At 37.1% G+C, this 17,832-nt stretch overlaps 2 protein-coding genes across 12 annotated transcripts in view; both read right to left on the bottom strand.

Moving 5' to 3' along the window:
- LOC134649048 (rab5 GDP/GTP exchange factor) overlaps positions 1 to 17,832 on the bottom strand; it is a 420,463-nt gene that overhangs the window by 241,339 nt on the left and 161,292 nt on the right. The gene's annotated exons all lie outside the window — the stretch shown is intronic.
- LOC134649042 (disintegrin and metalloproteinase domain-containing protein 11) overlaps positions 1 to 17,832 on the bottom strand; it is a 631,585-nt gene that overhangs the window by 535,795 nt on the left and 77,958 nt on the right. For all 11 annotated transcript variants that reach the window (XM_063503746.1, XM_063503744.1, XM_063503743.1 and 8 more), the window contains exon 3: positions 4,887 to 4,928. In XM_063503746.1, the coding sequence (XP_063359816.1) occupies positions 4,887 to 4,928 (42 nt within the window). The remainder of the gene's footprint in view (positions 1 to 4,886; positions 4,929 to 17,832) is intronic.

Below are 17,832 nucleotides of genomic sequence, written 5' to 3'. Positions count from 1 at the left end.
CTTAATGTTATGTTATTTGCTACCTACTTAATAGTGCGACTTGGAAAGTAGCTATGAAACTTTAAATCAATGGATAAAAATTAACATGCCAAGTCACACTATCGAGTAGCAAATAATCTACCTATTCCACTCAATTGTAAATTGTAACCAACAATCTAGCCTAGTTATAGTAGTGATATGTATATATACTTTGTGACATGTATAATTATTTAGGTATAATTTTAAAATAAAAATCGGAATAATATTGGGATTCATTTTGTAAAGTCCGAATGCCGCGTCTGGTCTCATCTCAGCACTAAGACTGTATCCACAATGCGACTTACAAATCCTCGCCTAAGACAATTACCGAACTTCCCAAAATCGATTAACCGCCGCATAATATATTCATCGACATCCATCATCTGAGGATATCTGTCCCCCGGGGCGGACTTACCGCCGACAGCGATTTGAGTGGAATTAGCTGAAATATTGATTAGGTGTTAGTGCCACATTTAAGAATATTTTGGACATACCTTGATGGTTACCATGACTTTATTACTTTAACCGTAACTATATTTTGATGAGTTTGGGATGCTGTATGCTCGGACAGAACTTAATATAATTACTAAATTGAATAATATCGTTTTTTTCATTTACTTGTTCGGCCACCGCGCCGCGAAATTTAAAGGATGTGAAATATGAATTTATGTTAACATATCACCATAATCTTACTAGTTACGAGTAGGTCGAGTAGGTGTATCTTTGTTTTTTGTCACGGCTCATTAAGGCAACCTAACATATATAACTATATATAAGAGTTCAATACATGAAGACTCCACATTAAAGTTAATTATATAATTATATTTAATATTTCGCTTTGCTTTAAAAAAATAGCAAAATCATCAGGGAAAACGCTAATTGCATTAGAAACCACTGATCCGACGTGTTTACTTAAAACATGGTGATGCAGCTTAAAATAACGTTCAAAAAATCCGCCCGAGCCAAGTAAACAAGTAATGAGGACTAAAATATTTGCCTGTTCACGGGTGAACGCGCGCGCCTCGAGCCTCGAGCTCCAAATTTCGTCTTTGATTGGCACACAGGTGAGTTTTGAACTGAGTTGGAGTTTAGCCTCTTATTCATAAGACTTTACGGGCCTGATTTAGTAAAATTATGTTTTATCCCTATCTTACAAATACATAATTCAAAATGACAGATAAGGACAAACCATTATTAGCTAATTGAGGTTTGTAGCGCGTTTAGAATAAGGGGGTTAGTTATTGCGAACTTCATCGGGTTGCGTGAATGTTTTTAACCGATTCCGCGATGTTTTTAACGTGTGGTTATTAACACGATAGGCGTACTATCATATTCTGTGGCGTAAGGCACGCCTGTCGTGTCATGCAATAATTGTTCGCCGCCACAGCCAAAAGTTTTCGAAAATGGAACACGGCACGAAACGGTTAGATAATTTGGAAAAAAATATTCTAGCAGTTTTGTAACTGTGTCTGTCAAATCAGTTTAACCCTAGAGTACTTGCGCTATGAAACTTTGCCGCCCGTGATGAATAAACTGTGATTATACCGGGTGCTGCCTATAACACGAGCAAATAATTAAAACATATATTATACTCCTCAAACTATAAAACTTTAGTTAAACAACTTTTAAAAATTATGAATCCTTTAGACTTCCTCTTTTTCATACAAAATAACTATTGCCTTCAATGTACGCTGACATCAGTGTGTTTGGCAATACTATTACTTATTCTGTGGTTTGGTGTTACATGTCAGGCTTTATACATAAGAAAATTTGCAATACATTGCGTCTTAGAATAAACTTTAAAGTGTAATACAAATCAAAACATACATTATTTTTAAAAGTTGCTGAATAAATGTTGATCAGTTTGAGGAGTACAGCCTACAGTTTAATTTATTGCTCATGTTACAGGAAGCACCCTGTAACATGAGCAAATCACGGCATCATTATCACCGTCATTTTTACGTTTTCGTTGTTTTATTAAGTGTAAAACTATAATAAACGTTACTTTTACTAATAGTTTTTATTGTATCCCATTAAAATTATTACTAACTGATTCATTATTTATTTAAAACAAAAAAAAAACATGGTAAGTATGGGCGTCGAAATACTGCCCATGAAATGAGTACCAGACTGCCAGTGCCAGTACTACTCTAGGGTTAAGCGGCCTGATTAGAACATTAAAGGGGCCCACTGATTAACAGTCCGCCGGACGGTATCGGCCTGTAAGTTAGAACAAAAAGTTGATAGTTCCGAACAACTGACAGGCCGATACCGTCCGGCTAACTGTTAATCAGTGCCCCTTAAGATACGTCAAAAATTTGTTTCTTCAAACAAAAACGTCAGTTCAGTCAGTGACGTATCTTAGTACGAACCCGGCCGAAGGACGGCAATTCAAAGTCTGACGAATCAATACAATATGCGACTGCAATAGTCAGCTTTTTTACAAATATCCTCATGATTTCTTTTGTTCATGACCTTGAACTTTAACAAACATAAAAAACCTCTAACAATGGAGTCTGTAACATACATGGGATGTTTCCTAACAAATGGATTACGACTTCCGATGTTCATAAGAAATATCGCTACTGCGAATTCGTTTATTCCAGTACCAATATCCGAGTGTCGTAAGTACTAAATATATGAAAACAGAGCTCAAACTATACTGGTCCGTATGTATAATGGTATGTAGGTATAATGGATATTGTAGTAAATGTCTTCACTTCAATTACTTGCTGAAATATGGACTGTGTTGTGTAAAGGAAGTGACAAATTTATTACGAAGTATGTGCAGGATACAAAATACTAATCATGCTGAAACAGTGTTCAGATCATCTGCGTTTACTTTTACTGTAAAAAGGACTTAACCTATTCTGGATCCATGTACTGTAAACTTCTAATGAATGCATTGATATGAAATATATAGTTGGTCAAACCATTTGTCAGTCAGTAAAAACCAGGAAAATTATACTCATCCTTTTCTTTTGGATGCTAGTACTAGTGTAAGACAAAGATAGTGTGATTCTCTCTGTCTATGTTTGAAATGAGGCAGTCCTTTGACAAACTATACAAACATATTTTTTGATTCGATTCATTCCCAAATTATTAATAAGAAATTGTAATTTGTAACATTATTTTTTTATGAATTTACAACACGAAAACTATTATACGAAAACCTTAATTCTCTAGCGCTTTTCAGAAAATCGACAAGATAGTTTCAACGCCCTCTATGAGCACTTTCAAACACTACCACAATTATTATTTCATTCATCCGTCACACGTTCTAATCAAGCTAACGATTATGAGATAGCGTCTAACGGTTATGACATCGTAATGAGGTCCCAAGGCAGACAGTATTCTCAACTTAAAAACATCGTATGTCCATATGAGTATCTACGGCGCTTACGACCTTTCTTATAAAAGAAATTTGAGGTGACCTACTTCGGAAGTGAATTTGTCGTTTGTTAATTATGAACGTCACTAGTGTCTTGTAGTGGTGCGGGTTGCGATGAAAAGGGAAGTTTCTTTGTTCAAACTTCAAAAGAGGAAGGTCCTTAATTCCTATTGTTCAGCCGACTTTCAAATGAAAGTTCAAAGTTTGAATTTCCTTGACATATTTATGTATAAATAATAATAAATAAAATAAATAAATAGTAATGGACATTTTTACACAAATTGACTAAGCCCCACGGTAAGCTCAAGAAGGCTTGTGTTGTGGGTACTCAGACAAAGATAGATATAATATACAAATATGTACTTAAATACATAGAAAACAACCATGACTCAGGAACAAATATCAGTGCTCATCACACAAAGAAATGCCCTTACTGGGATTCGAACCCAGGACCGCGGATTCACAGTCAGGGTCACTACCCACTAGGCCAGACCGGGCGATGCACACTCAAGAAAACGATCTACATCGAGTAATTTTTGTGAAAGTATAAGATAAGTGGTATCTACCCAATGCATTATAAACCTAGACCCTAGACTAGACCTGAGGTCACTAGCACTAATAAAGCTGCTAATAGACTTGCTGAACTGTAATGAAGCGAATTATCGCGTCTCGGAATTAACTTCGTCACAAAGTAATTCTAACTCAAAACTTGGAACATGTTTTAGAGTTTTCGTTGTGAGTTACAGCTGGATTTTTAATTTACTAAATATTAAACTTTAATTAAAACACCTACCTATTTCTTTTCTGCGGCTAACTATTGTCTATTTAGCACGATTGTGGCTACCATCCTGTACCCCTAGTGTAAATTTCATTCGATAGCATGACGTGACGTACGCGTTTGCGTTAAGTCTTATTTTGTATGGGATTTTGAGTTTCAAAACGTCCCGCTTGGCGCGCTGTGGGCTACAAGCTACAATATACATATGTCAAAGAAACATTCCTTAATAGTCTAACTAACTATTACGGCTCAGCGACCCAAAGAGGATCTTGGCCTCCGAAACGAGAGCACACCACTTTTCCCGATCCTGCGCCATTACCTGCCAATTATCGGCTTGAAGCTGACGCAGATCCGCTTCCACACTGTCTCCCCAGCGGTATCTGGGCTATAACCGCGAAAATCGAAGTTGGCAAATTGCGGTCATCTGTCCTTGTCTCTCTAATTACACCTTCATTGGAGTAATAGAGAAAGATCCCCGCAATTTGCGAATTTCGGTTTTCGCGGTAGCCCCTCTGGGCCGACCTACCGGGCGGCCACCAGTCGGTCTTCCCAGGTACTCTGACAGTTTACTTAAAATCAATTACATAATATAAATAAGTTACAATATTATCGCGCTGTTTTAGCACACTAGTATTTCTTTAGTTTAAATATTGGTCGTTTCTATTTAAATAAAATAATATGTTATAATATATAACTCACGTAAAGTTAGCATAGCGTTGGAAATCAGCGCATGACATGAATCTGAAACAAGTGAAATGGTATCATTAGTGTCATAGTCACATTAGGTACCTACACTTAAAGATTTTCAAATTTAACTAAATTTTTATGTGCACAATTTTTATAGTGGCCGCAGTGAACCACCAGTGAGTGAGAGAGCTGACAATTAGAAGCATTAAGGATGGCTCACGTTAGACCAGGCCGGGTCCGGGCCAGAGCTTCCGGCGCTTACTTTTCTATGACAGATTACCGGTGATCACGTGATCCTTTCCATAGAAAACGAAGCTCCGGCCCGGCCCTGGCCCGGTCTAGCAGGAGTCATCCTTAAATTGGCCTCGTTGCAAGCTGAGAAAAATTGTGCCGATCAGCTAATAGCAGGCACTTTCTGGGCAGACTCGCTCCATCGTAGGCCACGTCTTCGCCTCGGCTAGTCTGTGGCCATGAGTAAGCCCATTTTTAATAAAATAAAAAAGGGAACGATTTAATTTAGGAGCATGTAATAAACGATGACAGTCAACTTTTTACCGCACACAGCAGGAAAACAATCCATCAGCACCCCTCAACTCAAACGGTTCCATTGACACAATACAGTTTACAGTATTATGACTCCGTATAAGTACCTCGAGGCTAACGGTGATAACGAAGTATCGCTAATTGTACTTACTTTGTTTTTATTTTTAGCGTTCCGTACCCAAAGGGACCCTATTACTAAGACTTCGCTGTCCGTCCGTCCGTCCATCCGTCCGTCCGTCCGTCTGTCACCAGGCTGTATCTCAAGAACCGCGATAGCTAAACAGTTGAAATTTTCATAAATGATGTATCTTTGTTGCCGCTATAACAACAAATACTAAATATAAAATAAAATAAATATTTAAGAGGGGCTCCCATACAACAAACACGATTTTTTTGCTCTATTTTTTGTTGATGGTGCGGAACCCTCCGTGCGCGAGTCCGACTCGCAATTGGCCGGTTTTTTCAAGTCCCCAAGAGTACTAAATTTTGCTTAGGCACATTTTTCAGTAGTCCCTGGTGCATACTTAATTATACGGCAAATGATGATGATGGAATTTCCTTTTGCAGAGTTGCTCCTTTTGACTCACAGATTGATTTAGGAAGGGGAGCCGATCGAATGTTTGATGCAAAAGGACTCATTATGCTAAAAGGTATCTCATCATCATCAAACGCCGTAATTCTAATAGCTGTAACACACATCGTTGTATACTATTCGGTGAGCTGGTGGTCGAAAGTGGGTCTACATTTTATTTTTTTTCTTCACATTTTTTAGAAATAAATATTCCATGTGTATACTTTTTATAACGAGGAATAGTAGGGCTATTTCATGAAATTTTTATTTTTTGTGTATATATTAAAATAAGGAAAACTTTGGCATTTATTCCGAAAAAAATAAAATAGCAAATTTTTATTTTACATTTTTATCAAATTATTTATATGAAACTATATAAATTAAATATCAGAAATGAATTGTGCATCCTTGAGTTACACGAAAATGATACCAAACTTGACCAAATAGCAAAACTTTATTTTTTACAAACTTCGGGGGGCACCCCCCTTGAATTCAAAATTTTGCATCAAAAATTCGATTGGCTCCCCTTCCCAAATCAATCTGTGAGTCAAAAGGAGCAACTCTGCAAAAGGAAATTTCATCATCATCATTTGCCGTAAATCGCACTTTATTGTCGTGTGCGCCAGGGACTACAGTAAAGTTGTGGGAAAATTGCAACTGGTATAGTAAGCAATTTTCAGCATTATTTTACAAACAACACGGCTAAGTTTGTTGGACAATATGTATTTGTACTGAAAGTTTAATAAACTGTTATGTACTTCCTAAGTAACATTTTAGTCCTATAATTTTAGTTTTTATCGCTAAAAGCTTGTATAGACGTCGTATTAAGGTTTCAGAGGTGACCACCTGTTGTATAAAAGCGTTTGACAACACTTTTTTGCTCTATAGGCTTATACAGCTAATATATTTTATAAGAAATTGATGTAAAGGTTTACTTCACCATTTTATAGAGCCGTTATAGGCGTGTACTATAGTAGGTTCAAATATAGCCACTATAGAGCAATATTACTGTATAATAGTATTTGGAATCACTTTTATGCAACTATTCTATAAGCAACTGATGTAAAGGTTTACATCATCATTTTATAGAGCCGTTATAGGCATGTACTATAGTAGGTTCAAATATAGCTACTATAGAGCAATATTACTGTATAGTGGTACTTAGAATTACTTTTATGCAACTAATTTGCGCTATTAAGGTTCCCTGCAAGCCGCTATAATTTTGTGTATTAACAGTGACAAAAAACCCAACTATACAACAATTTTAGGATATAGTGGCTTTAGAGATCACTGCTATAGTACATAATACTTTAGTAGTGATACGAACACTATTATAGAACTGTTTTGCTCTATAGTAGCGTTTTTGGGACATATTTATAGCATTAAAAAGCGCTATAGTAGTTTTTAAATCCCTATTATATCTCATCGCTATAAACGTCACAATGACTCTTTTATATCACAAAACCGTTGTATAGTGGTTTTGGTTTTTCTTTTAAAAGATAACAGCGTTATAGCTGAGTTTTTATGTCTTTTATAAACCCATTTAGATACATAAAGGTAGAAAACGACTACTTTTAAATGATAAACTTGACCTGTAATGGCTACTTATATCTTGCTTATATCAGTTCAGGCCTAAGCCACATAATGTGGTTCCGTACAAAATATTTTTTATATAAATGAATTGATAAAAAAGTTCCCAGTGATATTAGTCATTATAGTTTAGATTTATCAAGCAATGACAAATCACAAATACAACAATACAACAACACAAACAACACAAAACGACGATACAAGCAGAAAATCGTGACAGTTTAGATATTTATCGACATCCACTATTAGCACATTTTTTTACCAATGACACTGAAAAAGAAAACAACAGTAATGACTACATCTAAATTAAATAAATATCCTATGTCTTTCTAAAGAATTTGTAGGTGTAGCTGGGTCACGGCAAAATTCTTTTGGAACCTATTTGGAATTTTATTCATGATGGCGGTGAATACTTCGTCGTAAGTTCTATAGTTAGCCTATAAGAGTGTATGTTTTACTTATTGGCTTCATAATTGTAACTATGGTGCCATTCATTTTATTTTATTAAATTATATTTAATTATTTTATTAAAATCATATATAAATCCAGGGCGCATTTAAAATACTTCATTAATCTAATACTATTCTAACGGTAAAACTTCCGTCCCATACACATTTTTGCAGTAAAGATGAATTTAATCGACATCTAAATAATGCATATTATAAACTCTTTACTTACCACTTATTATACAATTCCAAGTTTCCTTGTGTTGAACCGTTTTTGTTTATCTTTACTGACGAATTGCTGCGTTGTAAAGGAACTATAAATTCTATTATAGCATAAAAAGGTGATATAATGGAATCACAAATGCTACTATAGTATAAATTAACACTATAATGGCGTTACTGACAACAAATTAGCACAAGAGTCATTATTACATCACTTTTATAGACCTAAAACGTCACGACTGACACTGCTACAGGTCTGCTATGTCACTGAATGGCACATAAGATGCGCCATTTCGGCTTTATAGGGCCTTCTTAGGTCTTTTATAGGGCCAGTAGGTGGTATTGAAAACGTTCTCTTGACTACTATAGTACCACAAATTGTTACTTGGGTTGTTATCTCTGTGTTATGTACTTGATTTGTGCAATAAAGTGTTTAGTACTGCCACTATTATAATAAAATGTAATTACTAATGGCATTACACAACATGTCTTTAATACTATTTAAAAATTATATCGAAATGGGCATAACATATGTCCATTACGGTTAAGATCAAGTCAAAATACAACAAACAAATCGTACAATAAAAATTACATTATACCATATAACGTTACACCAAGTTTAGTGGCATTGTGACAAGTAAACTATAGTTTTCTTTTACATTAAACATTACACACCATAAAACACCATTTAATTATTCTTACAGAAGATAGAAACAGGCTAAATAACTTAATTTTAAAAATGTATGAAGTTATGGTACTGATCTCATCACCGCCGGCTGTATTGTACTATAACCACAGATTTACATCAGTGTGCCGCTTACTGTTGTGTATCACACACACAACAACACACAATGCACACGAGCTTTGCGCTGCACTCATTCACAAAGGTAAGTACACCACGCAGTCATTTGAATGTGTGTTGTAAGCCTGGGGGTACACGAAGAACGTCGTCAAGAAAAAATATAATATTTTATACTATCCCAATATTTTTACAAATGGCGGAATTTATTTTTAAATATCGAAATAAGTCAAACGAAGCGGCATTACTATGGTCGATATACAATACATCGATTTGTAAAAACATATTATTACTTTCTTATTTATTTAATCTTTATTCCTCAAAAGAAAACACATAGTACAAAAGGCAAACCTTATGCCATAATGTATTCTCTACCAGTCGTCAACCGTTAGGAAAAGCAGATAATGTTAACATCCAGAAAGAAAAATGGAGACTACGTTTATATGGAGAAGCGTTAGTCCCCTTTCCTCTTAGATAGATAGATACAACGTTTATTTGGATTTGCACATCTAAGCCCCACTTGCGCCATACTACTAACCCGGGGTTAACCGTTTAAACCTGGAGTTACCATGGTTACCAGTACAATTTGACACAGGGTTACGGTTTAACCGCTTAACTCCGGGTTAGTGGGATGGTGCAAGTGGGCCTTAAAGATTAAAATTGAATGTGCCCGTGCACCCGCAGCCTAACAGCGCTCCCTCACCTCTCACTTGACCCACATCCCGCGCGGGAAAAACTTGCAAATTATCGAATGTGACAAACTTGCCCGCACTTTAATAATGCACGTACGTTAACAGTGATTTATTTACCTGCGATTCTAAACTCGGAATAGAGTTTGAGAACTCTTGGAGTTTCCGATGGTGTTTAAACTAACGATTAAATGCAGAGTTGCTGTTGTGACTTGCTTATAAGTATATATTAAGCAATGACTTACGATTGAAGTACCTAAGTAATTTTTTACAGATGCGGAAGTCGATGTTCACAAATAAATTTCCTTTTAGGCGGAGTAGCCCGAGTAGGTCGCTTCCTTAGGAGGTTACTTTCAAGCTTAAGTACAATCTCGGTCCATCGATGTTCGAAAATTGTTTGGTTGAGTTATATGTAATGCCCGTGTTACAACAACGCTAATATATGCTACATTTAATTACTTTTTAAACTTTTTTTTATAGACATCTGTATATCTTTTAGACATCGCCAAGATACGATAACGATATGTTTAAGATCTAACCTGTCAAATTTGACATTTGCGCGATTCTGGAGATACTCTTGAACGATTTACACAAGATATGGCTTAGAGATCCAATTCACATCTAATAGATATCTAACTCTATCTAACTTAGAAGTGACATTGGTTGCTCGAATTGCGCTGCAAAAGAGAAAACTAGGTGAAATCTAAACTATAACGTATCTAGAATGGATCTAGTACGTGTCGTCTCTTGTGAATATCTTGAAGTTCGGATACGGCAGATTATCTTTATTAGATCGTAGTTCCGTACACGCTCATGAATATTGCCTCAAAAAGATTAAAGACATTCAAGTATACATTTGGCGCTAGAGTCCCGCACAAAGCGGCACACATAATTTATCAATTTCCATTTGAAATAATATTCACAATTCCGGCGACGTTATTCCGGATTAGGTACTCCGCTAACTTTCTTTCTGTTTAATAAGAATTCAGGTGGGCCATGGGCGTCTTATGCGTTTCTGATTAAAAGTTGCCGTTTTACGAGTCGCTCGCTTGGTTCGCTCGCGGTTTTTGTTTCACAAATAGTCTCGGGTAGTGTTGAGAAATCGAGTCTTGCGAGTCTAAATTATATTGTAGTAGCCAAGTGTACCTGGATCGGTCACACTCTTAGAAGGGATCCCGACCACGTACCTAGGCAAGCAGAGGATCAGGCCGTCCCAAACAATCCTGGCGGCGTTCATTGGCATTCGAGTTGACGGCAATCGGGCTATCATGGCCGAGGCGAAGCAAAAGCAAGCCTCTGCCCCACCTGGGGGACATCGGACTTTAAGTCAAGTCAGGTAAGTCAACCGGGTTGGTCACTACACGTAAGCATTTTGTGTGTGAAGCAACGCGATAGCAGAGAAGCGATAAATTAACAAAAAACAACGGGTTGCACTCCGGAAGTGCCGACAGAAGTGAAAACTCAATGACATCTTACGTCTTACGGTCACGTGATCGTCTTACGCTGTCTCGAGTTTAACATTTTTTCCCCACCTCAAAAAGTGCACAGCGCCGCTAAAGAAGTTTTCACTTCAAAAAAACTTAGACGTAGGCATATTCTGTTCAGTGTCACAGTAACATACGAGGGCTGTTTGATAAGTACCCGTTTATGAAAAAAATTATCAGTTGTTTTTGTTTATATGCATTTATTTTTCTTCATAGTCTCCTTTTAACTCTATACACTTGTTCCACCTATATTCAAGCTTCAATAAACCATCCAAAAAGTATGATTTCGGAAAGTCATTAAAATAGGCCTCTGTGGCGGCAATGACTTCGTCATTTGATCCAAATCGCTTACCACCGAGCCATTTTTTCAGGTTGGGAAACAAAAATAAATCGCATGGGGTCAAATCTGGAGAATACGGGGGGTGAGGCAATAGGGCGTAGCGTAATTGTGTTAATTTAGCCATCACAACTCTAGACGAATGAGCTGGTGCGTTGTCGTGATGAAACAGTACTTTTTTATTTTTTAAATGGGGTCGTTTGTCCTTCAACACAGCGTCAAATTCATCTAATAAATTGGCATAGTACTGCCCTGTTATCGTTTTCCCCTTTTCTAAGAACTCAATATGTATAATACCCTGCGAATCCCAAAAAACGGTCGCCATGACCTTTCCAGCCGATGGAACGATTTTTGCTATCTTTCACGCAGGTTCACCCGGTAAAATCCACTGCTTCGACTGCCCTTTCATTTCCGGAGGGTAGTGGTGACCCACGTTTCGTTTACGGTCACGAAACGACGCAGAAACTCCTTCGGGTTACGTTTGAACACGGCCAAACACTGCTCCGAAGTAGTCAGTCGGTTCCGTTTTTGCTCCTCCGTGAGTAAACGCGGCACCCACCTCGCCGATACTGTCTTCATACCCAATTTATCTTCTAATATGTTTTGTACCCGCTCGATTGGAACATTTACAGCATCAACGATTTCTCAAAGTTCAATTCGGCGGTCGGCTAAAACGATATTTTCAATTTTCTTAACCATATCGTCTGTAGTCACCTCAATTGGGCGGCCTGAGCGATCCTCATCAAAGACGGTTGTTCTCCCCCGCTTAAACTCGTTAAACCAATATCTGACGGTTGTCATAGAAGGAGCACATTCATGGTAAACCGCTTGCATTCTTACTTTTATTTCATCACATGTTTTTCCTTCCAAAAACAAGAATCTAATTACAGACCGATACTGCTCTTTCTCCATTTTCACAATTTTAAGTTCACGCTTTCACTAAATCGCTGTCAAATGAGAAAAAAACAAAAGAATGCTGTTTTTTAAAAAATTTCCCACCTCTGAAAAATGGCTTAAAACGATTGTATACATATTTTCGGCCCGTGATATTAATACATTTGGAAAACGGGTACTTATCAAACAGCCCTCGTATTATGTGTTTCATAGATTTTCAAAGGTAAAGATCCTGCACTAACTACATGTTTCTGGCGGTCTAGCATGAGTTGCGTTCTCGCGCGCGACTCCATACATCCAGCGCGACTTCAAGTATGGACTCGCGCGCGAAAACGCAAGTCTTGCTAGACCGTCTCTTTACCCCAATGGTTGACTGGTATAGAATGCTTAAAGGCATTAAGTCCGCCTTTTGTAAAATTTTATATCCTGCAATAAAGTTTTAATTAATTAATTACCTAATTAAGATCCTTTAAAAGGATTTGCTTAATCAAAATCCTATAAAAACATCAATAATATATGTAGTTCCTAGTACTCGTGATAATGATAAGGGTCAACAATGCTATTCAACACTATTATTGCTATTCAATTTTTAAATCTGACACAGTAGACTCACCGCGGTATTCAGAAAACAAGATCCCATCAAAAACATTACATGTAAAAAGGTGCAAGTCTCGCAACGCTTTTACTACAAAAAAGTTTTGAGATGTAATGTGAAACCAAGTCGGTTATTTTAATCAGTGCCAGGGGGTGTTAAAACCGTATCAATAAGATATCTTTAATTTGTAATACGTATAATGACTTTTAAACTAAGTAGAGTCTGAGTTTAGCAATTGTAAGACTCGATTTTGACCATCACTAGTCCCGCGGGCGTTTTTATATTCTCGAGACTAGAGCTTTAGTCGAGGTTTAGCGGTGAACGCTGAATTTGTAATATAAGTTAAACAATTTTAAAGTAATTTGGTAGGCAAACGACCTTCAAAAAGTTAAAGTAAATAAAAAAATAAAAAATAAATAAATAATCGTTTATTCAGATTAAATAAACCCTAACATACATATTTTTTTCTTCTGCCAAACTGCAGGACAGTTTGTTGGCAGAGGGAACTCCCTTAAAACATAGATGGGTAAACTTAGCTACTTAGGCAATTGCTTAATTAATTGTTAACAGTAGGTACATCTTATTGCTTATGATGGTAACTTTAATTTAATTTTGTCTAATAGAAACATTTTCATTTTAAATTTAAACATCCTAAATGATTTACATTCCCTTATATCATACGGTATTTCGTTATACAATTTTGGGATCAAGTACTTCCTACATCTTTTTCCATAATAATTTTTACCACAAGAAGTAGTCGTTGGACATAATCGTAAGCTCTGTTATTTAATCTGGTGGACAAGACGAAGGTCAGAAACAAAAAAAAGTACGCTCAGCCTACTGCTAAAAAAACAAAAAAAATACAGCAGGAATAAATTAAAGACACACGTCAAATTCGCATGCGGTTCTGGTGTGCGAACGGTGGGACGTCACTATAAACCTGCGTAGCGCTGTCTCGCTCAAACACTAGAGCGGCGTGTGGATACGTAAGGATGTGTTTCTTAATAACCAATAGAGTTAATAAATTTACCTATCCTCGCTCAGGGCGCGTAGCCACCGTGCCAATCGTTAACGCTCAGTAGCGTATCGTTAGTTCTCTCTCTTTCTCTCTATCACTCTTCCACATTAGTGCGACAGTGACAGTTGCGTTTCGTTCGCTACGGAGCGTTAACGATTGCACGTTGGCTACGCACCCAGAGCAGCTCTAATGGACAATATTCTATTGGATCTAAAACACATCCCTCGCACATCTCTGGTGGAAACGCTGCCATAACCGCGTAAAGTGTCACACTGTTCACAGCAATGGGGTTGGCCGGTCGAAGTATTTAGCAGATGGCGCCATCATAGCTTGCCCTGTCAATCCCTAGAATTATGTAATTTTTTTAACCCTTTAAGCCAAATCTCATAGAAAACGGGGCAAGCTATGATGGCGCCATCTATGCAAACCTTTGACAGTTGCCAACCCCATTGCCAAAAGTATGGCGCAACACAACGCATAAGACGCGTAGATGTTATGAGCACTGGTGCGCTCAATCCTCAATCCTTTCGCCGTGTCGCCATCATTCATTACATTTCTTTTATCCGGTATCTCTTGAGTGTACACTAAAACAGCAGAATCACGGCCATTTATTATTCGAGCGGCACTCGGCGCCAATTCCATTTTTCCGTTCCCCACATCAGCTGTAACCGGTCCAAGAACCGGTACGATGTTATAACCGGATACCGGTAATAGGCGATTTAAATGCATGCGGCCAGGTGGCCGGTGCACCGTCTAAATAGCATCGTGGTATTGTACATGCAAGTCAATAGGGTCAAGTATTGGCGGTAACTACTCCTTGCAGCTTGCAAAAGTCGTCAGTGTAGCCATTTAATTTTATTTATTTATTTAAAATTTAAATCGGGCAACACGGCCATATTAGAAATACCATATAGGCTAACTTACGAGTACATATGACATTTTATGATTCCAAGATGGCGATTGTGTGCATTCGTGAAAATTGTAGTGCTAGTTCTGTTGTTAGAGGTAGGGTAAAGGCTCTAGTACTCGCCTTTTTGTATATGTTTGGCTGTACATAGTAAATTTTTCATAATTTTCATGTCACAAGTAGAAAATATCTTATACCTATTGGCAAAATATTGATGACAAATAGGCAGGATTATGGGTCTATGGGTCTTTACCTTATTTCACAAAAGTTGTACATTTTGTATTCCAAGATGGCGGACACAGGTACATGTCCACTCGTTCCAGATTTTCAGGAGAGTCAGGTGTCGATGCAGTGTGTAAATAATTTAGTATGCGAGACAGTGGCTAAATAAGTAAGAAGAGAATGTATTACTAATTTTATTTGTTAGGATGTATATGGAAAGATTACTGCGGAAGGTGTGACGTTTCACATTAAGTACATTATACTGTATCAAAATATGTATATCTTACGCCCCAATGGATAGATGACATCTGCCCACCACAAGTATACAGACTAAAATAGAACTCCAGGGGGCTTAGTCATGTTTACAATTATACATCGGCTTTATTTAAGTAACGATTGGCGTTTTCTATCAAATGGACCTCCTGATCTATTTCAGAAGTCCGGACATTTGTGACCTTACTCACAAACACGGCACCATTAAAACATCTCCGATCGTCGCTCACATAAAGTACGTCAGACACACAGAGTTAAAATTATAGGCAGAGGTACAATCGCTGCGACGAAACTGTGATGCCATAACATGCCGATTTACCTACAAATATCTGGGAGACCGAGCTTTGCTCGGAAAACATATAAAATCTCAAAAATTAGCGTTTTCCCAGAGATAAGACCTAGCTAGATAGATTTTTCGCGACCGAAAACCCCCATATACCAAAATTTCATCGAAATCGTTAGAGCCGTTTCCGAGATCCCCGAAATATATAATATATAAATAAATAAATATACAAGAATTGCTTGTTTAAAGGTATTAGATAGATATGTGCACTTTCCAATAAGTTGGAAAAGTTGTCGGAAATTTCAGAAAAAAATCTACTTGGGAAATATAATAAATATCCGAATTTCAATGTAGGAATCTCGCAATGTTTGCAAACCATCCAACGGCACTCAAGCAATCTCTACATTTAAACATAGTTATACACGTTATTATGTTGTTGTCATGTTGGTGTTGTTATATTTTAGCAGACTATACGAGTATGTGTGCACTTGTGCAAAACGCAACATCTGCTTAAAGCAAATTTTCAGAAGCCACAAAGGCGGTTTCCATTTTGTAAATATAAGAAGTTTCCGAATTGCATATGGAAATCGTACAATTTTTACAAACCTTCCAACGGTACATGTGTACTAAAGCAATCTCTACATTAAAACATAATTAATTAACTATACATGTTATTATGTTGTTCTCATATTTTAATAGTTATGCGTGCAGAACGCTAAATTTTTAAATGTGCAAAAGCTTAACCTCTGTCCATCTTTCAGCTCTGTGGCCCGAGATATTTTTTTCGATTCAGTCACACGCCACGTTCGCGCAGTTTGTCGCAACTGCCGACAAACGCGTTATAAGTATACACGTTATGGACTAAGCCGACGCTTAGTGTTCTTTGAACGCTGTTGTGGCTAATGGATATTTGACGTGCGTTTTGGAAACGTATTTTAAGATGACTAGATACGTATTTATTTAGAAAAGTCATTCATAATCATCTGCCTCGCGTTGTCCAGGCTTATTGCCACGGCTCATGGGAGCCTGGGGCCCGCTTGCATGGCAATTAATCTCAAGAATTGGTGTAGGCACAAGTTTTTACGAAAGCGACTTCCAACTTCCTTTAAACCCAGACGGGAAACTAGGCTTTATTGCGATTAGACCAGTTTCTTCATGATGTTTTCCGTCACCGAAAAGCGACTGGTAAATATCAAATGATATATTGTAAATCAAATACATTTTTTTACTGAAATAACACATTACACCGCAATTTCAAATCAAGGGTGAACAGGCCCTTCTGGGCAGGCTCGCTCCATCGTAGGCCACGTCTTCGCCTCGGCTAGTCTGTGGCCATGAGTACCTAAGCCCATGTATAATATATAAAAAAAATTGCATTCTAGGTAATTACAACATGTTTTTTCACTACAATACAATACAATACAAGACTCTTTATTGCAAACCTCATATAGTATGACTACCTATATTTTGAAAGTTACATTAGAGTCATGAACGATATAAAACAACCATTATTTGCTTAAAATCACTCGTATCTAATACAGTGAGTCCTCATAAAAAAATTGTGTTTATGGCTAAAATAAATATTAAGAAGGATCAGCCTATACGAGGATTGCGAATGTTTGAAAATACACTCGGTGGCAAAAAATGGGAGCGTACGTATGTTGTAAAAGGATAAAATGGTCAATCTTGAATAAGTAATGTGAAGCTTTGACATTCAAAACGTGGGACATTCAAAAAATGGTCGGACAGACAGACAGACGCACGAGTTATCCTATAAGGGCTCCGTTTTTTCCTTTTGAGGTACCTACGGAACCCTAAAAATTATACATACTTCCGTAGCCGTGGAATATATGTTGTACTTGAGTCATAAATAAGTAATTTATAATATTGCTAGGTTCTGCCCGCGACTTCGCCTGCGTGGAATGATGATTATAATTAATAACATAGGTAATAAAATAATACTGATTATAATTAATAAAATAATAATTAAAAGTAATACAAGAATACCAGAATTATAAAAAAAAATTATCCTTTGTCCTTCCAGGGCTTCCAGCTAAACCCATACCAAACTTCATCTAAATCGGT

This window comes from Cydia amplana, chromosome 6 (assembly GCF_948474715.1).
Source record: "Cydia amplana chromosome 6, ilCydAmpl1.1, whole genome shotgun sequence".
Classification (NCBI taxonomy): domain Eukaryota; kingdom Metazoa; phylum Arthropoda; class Insecta; order Lepidoptera; family Tortricidae; genus Cydia; species Cydia amplana.
This window is presented reverse-complemented; position numbering and strand designations above follow the sequence as displayed.